General features: G+C 45.7%; 1 protein-coding gene across 6 annotated transcripts in view; it reads left to right on the top strand.

Moving 5' to 3' along the window:
• LOC135916188 (E3 ubiquitin-protein ligase rfwd3.S-like) overlaps window positions 1–16,752 on the top strand; it is a 47,446-nt gene that overhangs the window by 27,442 nt on the left and 3,252 nt on the right. For 5 of the 6 annotated variants that reach the window (XM_065449461.2, XM_065449462.2, XM_065449466.2 and 2 more), the window contains 4 exons: window positions 1,439–1,645; window positions 4,022–4,119; window positions 9,869–9,960; window positions 11,796–11,969. In XM_065449461.2, coding sequence (XP_065305533.1) covers window positions 1,439–1,645; window positions 4,022–4,119; window positions 9,869–9,960; window positions 11,796–11,969 — 571 coding nt within the window. Of the gene's footprint in view, window positions 1–1,438; window positions 1,646–4,021; window positions 4,120–9,868; window positions 9,961–11,795; window positions 11,970–12,754; window positions 16,666–16,752 lie in introns of those variants that run through there. The other variant, XM_065449467.2, reaches the window with a different exon arrangement.

Genomic DNA, 16,752 nt, shown 5'->3' with positions numbered 1-16,752 from the left:
GCGGCTTCTAATTCAACCATTTTACCATCTGCTTCTACAGAAGTTTCCATCTATTATCTCTGTTTTCCTTCACGGCGACAGTGAAATTTCGTTACATTGGAATCGAGTGTAAACAAACTTCGTTATACATGTGTTGAGGTTCCAAATACATGGTGCCCTATGGACAAAAAGTTATAAAAGGGTAAATACTCTGTTATATCGTGATTTTCATTAAGTTTATAACGTCGAGGTTTAACTGTATCTCCCGAGACCTGAAGACAGTTCAGAGGGACATAATCACTTTTTAATTCAGTTCTTGTTACTGACTGGTATATTACAAGCAAGAAAACCTGTCTTTTATTTTAACACCAAACTCGGGTGGGGAAGGCAGCATCTCCATGTACGGAGACAAAGTGAGCCTCTCCTCATGTTCATTATGGTGAAAACTGATTACAGTGTATAAATAACGATGCAACTTTGTCTAATGGGCTGGCACATTGATTCTACATCCTAGATTTTTATGTGATCTCATGGTAACTAAAATTCGCATCGTGGGTGCTTTTTGCTGTCTGTGATGACACAACAGTTTACATCAAACTAGTGTCAATTTCCTCAAAAAGCGACTACAAAAATGTGAACAAACCACTTTCGTACAGTTCCGCATCCACCTGACTACATATCCAGGATGAATATTTTATGTAACTGCCTCTTGCTCATCCTTTCTGTGTGGGGTCTGTTATGGGATTCTCCCACCGTACTCTTGGGACAAAGGAACGACAACACAGTAGTGCAAACAATCACAAGGGCATTTATTGCACCTTTCATACATCAATGCCTGCTAGCCGAGTTGCTATCCACAAAACATGCCGATGGGCGCGCGACAAATCTAGAAGTCCGACTCACCGCGTCCTCGCGAGCGAACATGTTCGCTCCATGCTGGATCCCAACGCCTGGTCGTTCGCGTGTGGGTCACGCGAATCGTGGCGCGTTCGAAGGCGGCCACACGAGGCGGTCTCGCAGATGCATCGGTCACCGCGCGCGCGGAATGTCCGCGCTGTTCGGCGACCCGCCGGGGAAGCGCGTTGCTGCACGTGCAGCACGTCTGTCCCGCTGGCTGTCTCGAACCCAAGAGAGCGCCTTGTCTCTCCCGCACCCAAGTAACCGCGCAGCCGCGCGACACCAGCGCCATCTCTCGGACTGCGCTTCAACCACATCGACCGCGCTGACGTCACGCAGGCCACGCGGCGAAGCGGGACCACAGGAGACGCGCTATGCGGGAAAAACATCAGGGGAGGCGCGAGGGTCGCGCATCTCCACATCTGTAATCGGCATTTGCAGATGGTAACACCTCCCTGAAACACACCCGGAAATTTGAAAACCTTGGAATGAGAAAGACTGCTTTATTACATCCTACACCTTTTTATCATGTCAGGGACATGGCGAGACCTTTGTGTTTCAGTTACCACCAGCCTGTGGAAGCCTGGAGCTGCGCGTGGGACAAGGACGACAGCAACTGCTTTTACGTGGGCCTTCGAAACGGCTCGGTGCTGAAGCACGACATACGCGTGACATCCGAGCCTGTCTGCAAGCTGCCATCCACCAATCGATATGAGCCCGTGGTGGCCATGCAGCACATTCCCAAGGGGCCATCATGTGCCGAAGACAGGTGACATAGCTTTCACATTCTTCATGTTTGTTGGTTGCCAGAGGCCAGCTTTTGTAGCAGCTGTAAAGTATAGCTGTTCACAGAAGTTTTTAGGCAACAGCATTAAAAACTTTTGAGCATCTCTACCTAATTTGTTTAATGCAACCGAAAGCACATAGTACAATGGCAAGCAGGAGCTTTGGAGACCAGGGGTGTCGTGAAGGATTTTTTCCGCCATATTAGACATGCAGCCTGATATTGAATGGCACAATGCACATGGGCCACTTAGACCATAACAGCGCAGTGTGGTCGAAAAGCCCCAATGCAACAAAATTTTACATTCACAAAAGGAAAAATTGACATCCACCCGTATGTACCAGCACGAAGCTACAAAGGAAACCTGTGTGGGTTTTCTTTGTAGCTTCGAGCTACATACAGGTGGATGTCAATTTTTACTTTCGTGAACCTTCCTCCACCTTGCGGAATTCTGCAGAACTGACTTGCCAAATTTCACATTGGCTAAATAGGTGATACCTGAGTAGTGTATACTACTGAAGCAATCTTGGAAATGCTGCTGGGCTGGTAATTGTCAAATTTTGTGATTAGCAGCCTTTAATAGCACCTAAGCAGATGACGTGTGTACCTGATGGTTAGCAGATAGGACATTTGTCCCAGGACATCGACTTCGACATTTTTCAGCGCGTCAAAGGGGCTGCACTGCATCTAGGGAACTAGGCTCTTTATGCTGCCCAAGATTTCATTTCAGATTGCCTTTAAAGGAATACGATAAACTTCTGTTAATATGACTCTGGTTAATTCAATTTTTCAGTTAATCGATCCCGACTGAAGGTGCCGGCCAGCACCCACACTTTTCTGTGGGCTCAAACATGTTTTTTTTTTCAACCCTGAAATTGGTTTTCGCCGTATAATTTGAACTTGGCTGGTCAGCATGCACATAGATGACTGCACTGGCGGCTCCACTGGTGACTACAGTAGTGGCAGTATCTGTCTTGGCAATGCTTAGGGTACAGTGAATGCACCAAACACACATCATCTCCTGTCAAAAACACCTATTTTCGGCCTGGCCCAGATTGATTTTAAAGCGAGAACGGTAACTCAGTTTGAATTAAAACAATATTTACCTGATCCTAATGCGTGCATTTTTTTCCCAAAGAAAATTCATCCTGAAATAGCTTCTGCGATGTAATACGACACTAAACAAGAACCACATGTGTCGTATATGCAACAGTCCACCGTCAGAGCCAGCTTAGCAAGCGTCTTGCTCTTTCCAATACAGGATAGTAACCATGGATGGTGAGAGAGTAAGTTCTCAACAATACACAAAATTTTTTAGGGGTTCTTGGCATGGCATGGCATGGCTTGGCTTGGTGCACAGCCGCAGGTGAAAAGATGCACGCCGTGCACATCATGGTGGAAGGAAATGCTTTAAAGTGAAGCTTTCATTGCTTACCTCCCTGCGATTTAGCGTGTAGTCGCGGGGGAGGCTGACATTGCCATCATCATTGTCAGCTGTCTTGCCGAATAGACGCTGTCGCTATCGGACATACAATCACTTTCGCGATGTTTTCTGTGACCCGGCACTGGACATGTCAGCGTGTACAACTGACAGCATTCCTGGTGTTGTGCCAATCTTGCAATTTTTGCATAGTGCCAAGAATGCCTTTGGCTGTATACTTTGACATATGTGGTGCTGAGTCACGTGAAATCTCGCAAAGGTGATAGTATTCCCAAAAGTGAACATTGCTCCTGAATAATATTTACTTTACTCTGCACGGTATGCTGCTATGGCTGATGACCTAATGTTACAGGATGTGTCCCTCGCTGAAATCCACTGTGCATTTCTTATTGTGATGCTCCGGTTTGTCTTGCTGGCTCATGAAAGCCTCGCTTACACCAATTCCTACAGGGCATGGGACCTACATGATTTCTTGTTTTGTGTTCGGTCTTCAGCCAAGGGTACAAAAGTGGTCTGTCCATGCAAAAAAGCCAACTTACAGAGCCATTTGCCACCATGTGGATTTGGCCAATCAGTGTGTGGGCATGATTCCTGCTAGATGCAGCTTTGTTTTGTTTGTATTGCTTTGAATTCTTGATGCAGCTTCAAAATGCTCATAAATTCCTCTGCATAAGGGATAATTCTATATAACCACTTTTCATGTTTACTTTTTCGAGTGTTCTATATTCACCTGTGCTTGTTTTTAAAAGTGGTCTCTTCCGTTTCTCCTTTCCCCCTCCTTATTGGCCTCGCAGCCTCCTTTTATTTATTTTGTTTATTTCCCTGTCATTTTCTTTCGTTTCAAAGTCTTTTGAGCTGTAATTCCACCTGGAATGGTTCATACATTTGTTCATACATTTTCATTCATTTCTCTGCTACAGAAGCCCGTCAGGCCTGCTGGTGTCCCAGTTTCAGATGTGCTCCTTCTTCGAAAAGCAGGCTGACACAGAGTTTAAGGTGCACCCTCTCCACATGGAAGGTGAGTACTACAATATACAGTCGATCCCGGATATATCGAACTCGAAGGGGGTTGCGAAATAGTTCAATATATCGATAATTCTGAAGGTAAAATATGTATGTCAAAAGCTTCTCTAACAACTCCACACATCTCAAGGCAGCTTCCCGATGTCGTGACTAATGGGAATTTACCGATCTGCGCCTCCAAGGCGCGTAAAAAAACAAAAACAGAGCGCGATGACTAGAGCACTTTATTTCGGAAGAAAAGAATCTGTGATCTTTGCCTGCTTTTTCTTCTGCTCCATCAGGTTCATTAAGCTGTCCTCAAGCTTGTTGACAGTGTCCAAATGAGAAAGGCCAGCTCCTTCCATTGTGCCACTACAGCGGCGAAAGACGCTGAAAGCTGATGCAAGTTCAGCTGCAGTTCATGGTGGTTGGTCCTCTTCGTCGGAACCTTCGCCGCTGCTCGATTCTGTGTCCTTGTCACCCATGATGTCAGCCACAATCTCCATATCAGCACGATCCGCTACAGCTTGCACGCCGTTGTCAGCGCTGACGAAATTGCATGCTGTAACGCCGCCTGGGATGGCACCTGGGAATGCCGAGAGCTCGCAAAATTCGCTGTCCAGGTATCCAGTGTCATCGTCTTCACTGTCAAGACATTTGTCATCTGCAGCTACCACAAAGCCTGCTTTGTGGAAGCAGTTCACAATTGGGCTTTTCACGTCATTCCAAGCATCAGCCAGCATTTGAATGGCTCCAAGGAGGACCACCTTGAGTTTGATTCGTAATCAAAGGTTGATTAGGAGCCTCTGCACCAGTCGTCGTCTGTACCCAACCTTAAACGCTTTCACAATGCCTTGGTCGAGAGGCTGAAGTTTTGCCATTGTTTTTGGCGGCAGAAACTTGAGGGTGATCTGCTTTAATGGGCAGACAACATGATGGGCGGAACAATTGTCAAGAAGAAGACAAACTTTGCGGCCAGACTTCTCCAGTTTGGCATCCCACGCCTGTAGCCACTCAACGAAAAAAATTGTGTCATCCAAGCTTTCTTATTGGACGCGTATCGAACCGGGAGGCCTTTCGCGTTTTAAAGCAGCGTGGTGACCTGCTCTTTCCGATAACAAACGGCCGTAGTTTGCAAGACCCATCCATATCTGCAGCAAGCAAAATCGATACGCGCACTTTGCTGTTCTTTCCATCATGGCATGCAGTGCCCTTCAGATGCAGAGTCTTGTTTGGCAGCATTTGCCAAAACAGTGCCGTCTCATCTGCGTTGAATATTTGTGATGGCGAAAAGCTGTCGGAAATATTTGGCCACTCTTCAGACAACCACTTCTCTATGCGACTTGTGCTAGTCACCTCGCTTTCACCCGAGAGGGTCTTTCCGATGATGCTGCAGCGACTCTTAAATTGCTGCTGCCAACCAGTGCCACCAGTGAAGCTTTCTTCTCCGAAGGCCAGAGCAAACCATTAGGCCTTCTCCATGAGCATTGGGCCGTCAACAGGTATGTTCTTGGCATGTGTCTCCAAAAACCAGGCGTACAATGCCTTCTCGACCTTGTCAAAGGTTGGGACGCGCACACGACATGCTCCAGGGCGACTGGACTGCACTGCCTTCAGCTTAACATCAGCTTTGTTCTTGAGAATCGTACTTGGGGTGTTGCGAGGAATTCCGAACGCCGCGGCGACTAACAACTTTTTGTCGCCATCCTCCACCCGTCGAATGATGCCCGCCTTTGTTGTAAAATCCAAATTCTAGCATTTCTTTGCGGCCATGGCTCCGGAACACGTGCCAAAAGCGGAAAGAAAAACGCACTGCACCATTAGAGACTCAAGCCTTCGCGTTGGCCTCGTGAATAAAAGGAACAAAGCGAATCGAAAGACGCACTGCTCCGTGTCTCCGCACTGCCACAAGCCCAAGCTGCACTGACCTCGTTGGTCTCACTGCGCCAGCGGTGTCAGCCAAACAAAACACAGGAAACGGGCGCCTGCGGTCAGCGTGGTTTCTCCCACCCGCTTCCCTTTCACACCCAATCACACTCCAAGTGTTCCTCGTCACATGCCCTTTACCCACACGCCCCTTTCTCAGAGTTCGGGGCGGCGCGCGTGAGATCGCGGGAACATTGCGAATTCTTCCTGAGGGGAAGCGCACTTGCGGGGGCGGGATGCGATGGCAGAAGCGCACTTCCAGGGATGGGGTATGGTGGGAGAAGCACACTTACCGGGGCACAGCTCAGCACTGAGTTCGATACATCGATATGCCGGTGCACGGGAGTTCGATATACGCGAACAATAGTGCTATACTCTTGCATGGGATTCCCAAGGTGATTTTTCAACTGTTCGATATAGGCAATAATTCGATATATCCGGGTTTGATGTATCCTGGATCGACTGTATTGGCCATTCGGGAGTTGACTTGTGAAAACCAAGACGTACATTTCTTATTTTGGTCCCCATAAGAATTTCATTCGTACTGGCCATGCCATTAGCCCTTGTGCTGTCACTGACATATCGGTACATTTTTGAGTTTTTCCCCTGCACTGTCATTGACGTACCGGTACATTCTCCATTGTGCATTCAAAAATTTGTGCAGAAGCGCAAAGCTGGCATGCTTGGACTGGTTACACCATCTGTCAAATATTCCTGGAATCTTGTGTTTTTGCCCTGCGCTGTGTTGTTTGAGATTCTCACCCGTGCTCTTGGGACAAAGGAACGACAACAGAGTGGTGCAAACAATGACAAGGGCATTTATTGCACCTTTCATAGACTAATGCCTGCTAGCCGAGTTGCTATCCACAAAACATGTCGATGGACGCGCGACAAATCGCGGAAGTCCGACTCACAGTCACCGAATAATGAGCAAATATGTTTGCCCCATGCTGGACACCAACGGTAGTTTGCGCATAAGGTCACGTGAACGATGGCGTGTTTGAACGATCATGTTCATCCATTTTGGGGTAGGCCTAGCGAGACGGTCTCACAAAAGCATGGATTGGTGCACGCGCAGAATGTCCGTGCCACAGAGCCGACCCCTAGCCAAAGAAGAAGAGCCTACTCCCTGTCGTGCCTGACTAACCCTGTCGTTAGGTAGCGCTAGCAGTACAACACTTGCACTATCTCTTGTACTACCCTGCAAGCATACTGACTGCCGTCGTCAAGCAACGTGGTGAAGCCGGATTACAGGAGACGAGAGCTATGCGGGAAAACAACATATCAGGGGACGCGGGAGAGTCTACATCTCCACAGTTGGTACGTATATTGAAGAGTATGGAGCGACCGCGCCCACCATTTTTTTGCTGGAGGGCATGGTGCAATTACTGATACAAGGGTTGTTTTGCCATCTGTCGCAGGTTTGCAGTTTTTTTTTTTTTAATACTGTTGGTGTGACTGCTACTGCGCGTCGAGTTCAGGGGTGCACGCCATTGCCTCTCCAATAGACTGAAACATGACTTGGTCACTGCTTTCACTTGCTCGATCTGCCTCGCTTGCTGATATCCGCAGCAAACAAGGTTGTTGTATCCCCTTTCCATCTCTCATCTTGATTTCACAACGTGCCATTTCTCTGTACTGTGTGGGTTGCTGAAAGGGCTCCCTCCGTGCATAGGGTTACTTTTAGATGGCTGACCATGCGGGGCATTCAACTGTGGATTGAAGCAATGGCTCTTCCCATTCCGAATACGAGCCGAGCTCAGATTCTGATTGCAACAGCTTCTTGTCCGAGGAAGGGGCCAGTTTCGCAGCGTCAGATTCTGATGTTGAAACGGCGAGGCCGTCATTCTGGAAGCGTGCATGGCAAATCGAAAATATGTGGAAGAAAGGTGATTTCTCACCTACGCTTTTTCCTTGCGCCATGTCACATTCCGGACCGTCTGCAAGCGCAACTCTTCAACTGGATTCACAAGAAGTTGATTATTCCAAGCTGTTTTTCGATGTGGCAATCGTTTCGCTCATGGTGAGCGAAACGAACCGGTTCACGTGACTGAAGACAAGCGCACAATGAGTTGCACACCCGGCGCCGCTGAAAGCTTACGTGGAGACAGATGTGGCAGAAATGGACTGTTTTCTTGTAGTCATTCTGCTGATGGGCCTGGTCAGAAAGAATGCCTTGCAAGACTATGGGAGCATGAACCCTTGGTTGCACACACCATTTTTCGCAACCATTTTTTCGTTGAACTGCTTCCTGTTCCTCCTGCGGCTCCTGCATCTAAGCGCCCCCACAGATATTGGAGATCAGCTGAGAACGGTGCGCCCATTTGTGGAAGCAATTTAGAGCAAGCTTAGTAGCCTACTAATTCCGCACCAAGGCCTGTGCATAGATGATGAGTCTATGATGCTGTGGAATGGGCAGCTGTCATTTTGGGAATACATTCCTTCAAAGAGGCACCACTTTGGTGTCAAGTTGTTTGTTCTATGCGACGTCAAAACTGGCTACATTCTGAAATTTATTGTGTATACTGGAGCCATGACAAATTTGACCATGGTCAAAGAATTGGAATTCTCTGGCTGTATCGTTCTAGAACTACTTGAAGGGTACCTCGGAAAAGGACATTCACTATTTGTAGATAATTGGTGCAGTAGTCCAGCATTGTTCAACTGTCTTCAAGATTTAAAAAAACAGTGCATGTGGAACTCTCCGGACCAACAGGAAGGGGCTGTCAAATTTCTCAAAAAAAAGATGAAAAAAGGGTAAGTGGACTCATTTCATACCAAGACGCTGCTTGCACTCAAATGGCGTAACAAGAGGCATGTTCATGTCTTAACGTCGATGCATGATGCACGTCTCGAAGACGCAGGCAAGGTGGATGGGGTAATAGGTGAGAACAAGTGAAAGCACGCGTGTGTTGCAAGACGGACATAATGATGAGTTTCGCTGAAAGCATTAGGAAGAGCTTCAAGTGGAACAAAAAGTTTTTTTTTTTTTCTTCATATGATGGACATGTGCCTCCTAGATGCTTCATCCTGTTGTATGAAAATGGTGGATGCAAAACATTTGGTGAATTCTGCTTGAATGTTGTGTATCAACTGATCCAAGAGTACCATGCTGCTAGGAGGAGTGGTGGAAAGCAGAGTGGTGACGACCCGACAAGGCTCACAGCATGACACTTTCCCCAAATGGTCCCTCAAAGCGAAGCCAAAGGGAGCCGCACCCAACGGAGGTGCCGTGTCCGAACACGTGGCACTATGGTTCATGAGAGCACCGCTGAAATTCCAGCTCACCTAGTTGTTCTCGAAGACTGTCGCCATCCTCGTCAGTGTAAAGGAAAGAATGGATCAACAGATGTGACGGATAAGGCGGACTCAGTTTCAACCTTTCAACAGCTGTCTCATAAGGAGGCTTAATAAATTTGGATTGCAATTGTCTGACACTATCTTTTACAGTGCTTCCAGACTTCGGTTGTAGGCACATTGTAAGGCCTCAACCATGCAGCTCTTTTTCGTTGTGCAAGAAAACAGGTTGACGAAGTGATGGCATGCTGTTCAAACAGTGACGGTAGCTTCAATGCCTGTGGCCATGTGCATTGTTAGAGTGTTAACTGTCTGAACCTCAATCCAGTTAACACAAGTTTGTTTCAGTTGAGTTTATTTGCTAGTAATGAGCAGCTTTTCAGCTTTGTTGTCAGTGAATTGATGCTTACTTGCAAGTCTAAAAATGTGAACACGTGCTTAGTTTCCTTCATTATGAAGTTGTTGCATTGACTTGATTGATTGATTGATTGATTGATTGATTGATTGATTGATTGATTGCCTTCTGTCTTCTTCTCCCACAGGCAACTGCATTTCTATCAGTTATGAGCACAATACACGCCACCTACTGATGAGCTGCAGACCAAGTGCTAGGACCCCTTACATGACACACTCTGTGAGTGACCTGTTGTCTGTCTCATGTTTGGTCTCTAATTGAGGTCAGGATGTGACAAAGGCCTCACAGTTTTCTTTTTCCCTCTTCTTATGGTGCTTTGTATATCCTAAAGCATTCTTTGTTGCACGGGGCATTGTTATCATAACCACTGTATGCTAAAATTTGTAGTGTCGTATTTTTGGGCATCACAGTGCTTATATGAAGAGAAAAAAAAAGGCGTGTAGAGTGGTAAAGGAGACAAGGACTACTGCATCTCAGCAGGTTTGTGGCACCAATTACATACATTATAATGATGTATTTTTTTTTATTCTAACAATGCTAACCAAATATCTTACGCTGGCTTCTGCCTTGATCTCACTTAAATTTTTAATTGTATATCATGTTGTCCTCTCTTTGCTTGTCCATGTCTTCTGCCAGAAAAGTATTTACTCTCAACTAGAGCCAACTAACTCAGCTTTTCAACTTTAAACATGTCATTTGCTTACTCATCACCAACATGCGTTGTATTGTTGCTGCCACAGCAGTCCATGGGAGCCAGTGTAAGTACAGTTAAACCTCAATATAACAAACATTAACACGATGAAATTCTATAACAAAAAAAAAAGGGAGGGGGAGGGGGTGGTATGGCAGGTTGGTGTGCATCTCCTTTTCTAGGGTGGCTGTAGCTGTGCAGGGCTGTCAGTGTGGCTGAGCACATACACAGCCTGGCCGCACTGTTTTGGAGGTAACCTGCTGCACGTGCAAACACTGGGCGAGCTGATATGGCATGTTGTTGTGTCCTATCTTCCTGCATGTTTAGTGCTCGAGATTGCATAATCTTGAGTTTCGGAGATCTGCTTGAGAGGCAGACAGAGCATTCGCTCCCTGCTGCCAGTGCTTTTCATAATTGCATCATCCCGCTGTCGACGACACCATCAGCCGCGGGGGAGGAGTGGACATAAGAGCGTTGCTGGCTTCACTTCATACCGCTGATGTGAAGATATCGTTGACACTGCATGAAATCGTATCTTTCATCGCTGACTCTCAAATTCAGCTTAAGAGTGGTGATTTGTAACAGCTCAGTCATAATGGTGATCAGCATGCTATGAAACCAGTGCCTCTACTTCTATCTGTCATTGCGGCATGCTGTGCTGGCTGATGCAGCTAGGCGAGACCTCCAAGATTGCTTGAATGAGGCGGCCAAGTCAAGCCGGCGCAAGCTCATGGAGCGAGGCCACAGCAGCGGCGGGGCCGCAAGAGAATGGTGTATCAGATAGTTTCACTTTCATGGGCCAAACACGCCCACGTATGCAGCTGACAGTGGTTCTGGGGCTGTGCCAAGCTCTGTAGGCCGTATGCTTTGACAGGTTTGCAAAATCTTATGAAAGTGAAACTATCTTTGAAAGTCATGGAGGTCACCCAACACTGTCCCAGTTGCATAGTAGGCGTACCGTGTTGTAATAAAATGACACACTTCATTCGCATTGTAGCGTTTGACCACAGTGTTGTTTTGCTAGTTTCTCGACAGTATGAGCAAGCCAAATGGGAAGTGTTTGCGAAAGAGCATCGCATTGAAACAAAAAGAAGCTGTTGTAAATACTGTTGTGTCAAGTCCTAAATGTTGCACGTTGGATGTGCGACTTCTCGAATTATGTTTGTTCTCCCGTGCGAACTTTGTTGGTTCCCCGCTTTGGAACCATGTATACTTCTTATATGTTGAGTTTTTGTGTTCCCTTCTACAATGCCTCACAGTGAGAGCCTATATATGCAAATAAGTAAAACTAAGCATCCTTTTACTGTAAAATTTCAATAGTTCTGTCGCTTTGTTCAACTTAGGCAACACTCTTTCCATGCAGATATGCAACATGCTCTTCCCGATGGCAGATGAAGGCAGCCATTGTGCTTTCAACGTTGTCCATGTGTTCAATGGAGGTCCCACTCAGGTGCAGCTGTCAAGATCGTGCATCTGCCTTGACCCTGATGATGCTGCCAACTTCTGGGCTGTAGCTGGTGATGAGTCGTACAAACAGGTAGGGCGGAGTAATTGCACTTGGTATGCAAGAATCAGCACTCTGTGCACCATTCACAGAGCGGCACACTTTTTTTCTTTCTTTCTTTATTTTTTTCTATGGATAGTATGTCCCTGTCTTGCAAATTGAGTATAATTATCCCAGTTACAAGGGGCAGTGTTCTCATACGATCACTTTTGGGAATACAATTGCTTTCGCAAGGTTTCACGTGACTGAACTGGACTTCTTGAAGTATATGGCCAGCAGTGTTCCTGGCACTGTAAGAAGATGGCAAGCTTGGCACGGTGCCAGGAACACTGATGCGTCAGGTGCTGAGTCAGGTGAGGTCTCCCAAAAATGATCGTAACCCCAAAAATGATCGTAACCCCAAAAATGATCTCATGAGAACACCGTCCCGGTAAGTGTCTGGGAACGTTGTGCACCCAATTCTGAATTGTTATAGTACAGTTAATCCTGCTTATATTCAATAGTCAGGTGCCAAGAAAATTCCGTCGTTATAACTGGGTTGCATGCAAAAAGCTAGGAGGTGACAGACATCAAAACATTTTAATTAGATGGAAAGAAGTACATTTGAACCCACTTTAACATTACCAATTTTAGCAATACTTGGATGTACAGTCAACGAACGATTTTCTGATGCTTGATTTTTCTGAGATGTCCGATAATTCGGCCGACTTCGCGGCACCACCACGTACCCCACAGAGTCAATTTATATGGACGTATGGAATTTTGGATGCAAGAGCTCTTTGCCATCCTATTTTTCTGACTTTTTTCCGTGACCGCAGGTCTGAAACAACCTTCGTCGAAGCCACTACTGCCACCACTTTATCTCGCCGCCTCAAACCAGCACTCTCGCACGCCGATCCGCTGGCAGCCATAGCCACCACCGTGGCAACGCTAGGCCTAGCCACTTCGACGTTTGCTACTTTTAGCAATTCACCGCTGTTGGCAATGGCACCAACTCCGCCTTTGTAATCCTTGCCAATGGCTTCGAAACTTGGAAAGCGAGGCATGTTGCATTATGCCAGGGGTAATACTTGACGTTTCCAATTGGAGCACATTCACCGATGTACCAAACAATCTTCAACATTTCTTGTTGAGTGGATGTCTTTGTCACAGAGCAAGGGCCATAAAATTTGGAACTGGAATCTCTTACACCTTCCTTAACTAGAACGAGGTTGGTGACTTGAATGTCTGGGATGTCTGAGCGATGTCTCTTGTCTGAGCGATGTCTCTTGTCGAAATCTTTTTTCATTCGTTTATGGTACCTCTTCTTTTGGGATTTTAATTTCCTCTCCTTGACAATCTTGAGATTTTGTAAGAGCCCCAACTCACAATCTGCTTGCAGAATAGGGATTTCTCCTGAAGAAGCGAACTGTGGGGTGCATCCCAAGCCACTGGTGTAGGAGCAATTGTGATGTTCTACAGCTGCTTTTAAAGAGCATTTCCATCCACCAGGGAAACTTGTACATTCTAATGTACTGTTTCACATCTCATATAGCACGCTGTGCTAGGCCACTTGCCGCTGGATGGTATGGAGCACAGAAATTGATCTGATATATATTGTGGTCTCAAGCCCATCATGCTAGTTTTCCACTCTTAAACACTGGACTGTTGTCACATACGATTGTCCTGGTTGTCCTAACGATATCCTGTTCGAGGAGGGAGATAACACTATTTGCGTCTTCTATGCCGCGACCATTTTGGTGCATTCATCTATGGCCAAAAGAAAAGCTTGCATTTTTCTGACTCCTTGTTTCTTGTTTAGCTTGGCAAAATCCAGGTGTATAACTTCAAAAAGGCACGTTCGAGTGGCAAGGTATTATCATGGCATTTGTAGGTTGTTTATATTTAACTTTGTTGACTTGACAAATATGGCATAAAGGAACGTATTGATTAACTTCATTCATGTGAGGCCATGTAAATTGTAGATGCACCAAAATCTGTTGTGTCCTCCATATTCTTGGCCATTGTGGTACAAATAAAGCACCCTGGAAACCAGTGTTGGCGGGACTTGATGCCGAGCTTCAATAAAAATCAGTTGTTCAGTGCCTTCCCACAGTTTTACTTCATTGATTTCTTCTGTTTGATCTTTGGTCGATTTTGTCATCAGTCTAAACAAAACATTGGCATCAGTCAAAAGGAGTCCAGGTCAGTGGGAGATGGGGAAGTCAAACTGCTGCAAGTAGTTCACCGTTCTACATATTGAATTGCTTTAAGGACTGCATGATCTTCCTTTTCAGTAGTGGTGCTCAGCCTCTGTTTTGGAGAAGACGATAGTATCATCTATGTACATGTTACAAGACACACCTTGGAAAGGCTTCGGGACTTCAGTCATGATCTTCTGGAACCATGCTGACGAGTTCTTCCAGCTTAAAGAAAGCAGGTATACTCATACAAATCGAAGGGCGTGATAAAAGCAGTGGACATTTTTGTTTCTTCAGTTAGCAAGATCTGCCAGAAACCTTTGCACAAGTCAATACGTGAAAAATGTCAGCAACCACCTGTCCCATCTATGATTGTGTCTATCTTTGGCATGGGAAATGGTATGTGTTCTGTCTGATGATTGAGAACCCTGTAGTCTGTGGACAGTCTGAAAGTTCCATTTTCCTTTGGCACAATTGTTATGGGAGAGGCAAAGTGCGATACCAAAGGTCGGATTATATCGGTGTCTAGCATTTCCTCCAATTGTTTCTTCAACCATATCTTTCACTCTGTTGACATGTTATAAGGTGATTTGCGGATGATGGTCTTGTCAGTTAGTTTGAAAGGCACATTGTGTGACTTTGTCGCTTGCGGATGGCTTCCTATGCATACAAGTTCAGGGTAGGTCATTGCAATATCCTCCGCGCATTTGACAACTCGTAGGTTATCTTGTCTACCCTGCTGTGTCTCATCCCTTGGTAGTGCTTCAACTAAAACCGCATCGTCCCAGTATACGTTGATGTTCTGTTTCTTTGTATCTGGTCTGGATAGCAGAAAGTCATATGTCACACCCTCTATCGCCAATACTTCACTCTTTATTTCACGACCTTGGAACTCGATGTTTACTGAGGCCCACTGATTATGCAATGTCACTTTTGCATCGTAACTTTGTACCCATAGCAATTTTTCACTACGCAGGCGACTTGCATCCTCCAGCTTGGCATTTATTATATATACAGAAGCACCGGTGTCAACCAAAGCCATCATATGTCTGTTTCCCACTTTGACGAGAATGTGATGTAGGTTAGAGCAAGTTGCTCAGTTGTGGTCATCGGGTCATTATTAGTTTTTTGTCATTGGAAACTCTTGAGCATCGCCATTGACATTATTCACCCAACCTCTGGGAGCGCACAAACCCAAGTTCTCTGTGCTGCCTGCAATGTGGCTTAGTTCTCGCTGATTACAGCTTGACCAACGCGTGCCAGTCTGTCTGAAGCAACTGCTTGAGTTAGTAGTTATTTTTTCTTCTGAAGTAGATGGTACATCCTGAAGGCACTCCAGGAGCCTGTCTATAGCTTTAAGTGATCATACTCGCACTTGCTTCAGAACTTCAACGCGCAGTCCGTGCATTATTAGGGCTATTATGGCAGAAGATGAAAGCATAGGCTTGGCCAGCTTTAAAAGGCTTTGTCTCTCAAAGAAATACTTGACAAGGGAGCCCTGCTTGAATTTGAAATTAGGCGTGAAATCCCACCTTTGTACTGGGTTGTTTCGGAATGTCATCAAGAATTTTTCTTTCCATTGATTCCTAGAGTTGTCATCGTCTTCAATATTGTGCAGATTGTACCACTTCCGTTCAACACTTCTCAAATAACTGCACATGTTAGTAATCTTGTCCTCCTCGTACGCTAGTTGTTCTTCCCAGCAGCATATTTATGGAATTCAAGCCAACTTTCCAGACTTTTTTAACACATGTCGTCGAACGCATTAGGTTCTACAAATTTAGTCACCGGCTTCTCAGCATTTAGAGAGCTTATAAGGCGATGTAACCAGTTGGTTCTGTTGCATAATCTGTTCCTGCGGTACCTGAAGAGCTTTCAAAATGAGGCTCACCTCTTCCATTGAAGTCCGTGATCCAGGGTCCTTTCGACGCATCGGTTGAAAAACTAGTTTGTCCTAAGTCACCAGACGCAACTTCACTTTCACAGTACCCTTCCGACGTGGTTCAGCAGTGTCCACGGAAGCCCTCTCCAAAACCAGTTTCACAAGTTCTGCCGAGTTGAGATCACAAGGTAGTTCCACCACTGGTTTATTTTCAGCTTGGTACCTAAAAAAGACCTTCTCTGTGGAGGTCTCCTCAAGGAAAATGCCTCCCACATGTTGGAGTCAGTTGCCGGCTGTGCCAAAATAATGTAACGTTCCTAGTTAAAAGAACAAAATACACTTAAAGCTTTGCTGTGGAACGGGCGCCCACGTTGTTGTTGTTGTTGTTGCATCAAAACAGGCATCCACCTTGTCTGCGTTTATTCCAGCTTCATCCTCCTTTTCTCCCCTCCCCAGGTTCCTGTACGTCTTCATCTTCTATGCAAAGGCTCATACCGCTAGCATGCGTAGTTGCTGTGATAATGTATATCAGGCGGGCAGTGAAAGGCATGCATTCATTTTTTAGGACTGCCCAATTTTTCTAATGTTGACTGTAACATAGAGTAGCTGTGGTACTGTGAACTTTTGTGTGTTCTATGCTAAAATAAATAGATTATTATAATGTTCATATGCCGTGTTATTCATTATAACAAATAAATTTGGCTACTGGGTCTTCCAAAAGGAAAAGGAGCATGAAATCTCTGAAAAGAAAAAG

Source organism: Dermacentor albipictus, chromosome 9, assembly GCF_038994185.2.
Source record: "Dermacentor albipictus isolate Rhodes 1998 colony chromosome 9, USDA_Dalb.pri_finalv2, whole genome shotgun sequence".
Taxonomy (NCBI): domain Eukaryota; kingdom Metazoa; phylum Arthropoda; class Arachnida; order Ixodida; family Ixodidae; genus Dermacentor; species Dermacentor albipictus.
This window is presented reverse-complemented; position numbering and strand designations above follow the sequence as displayed.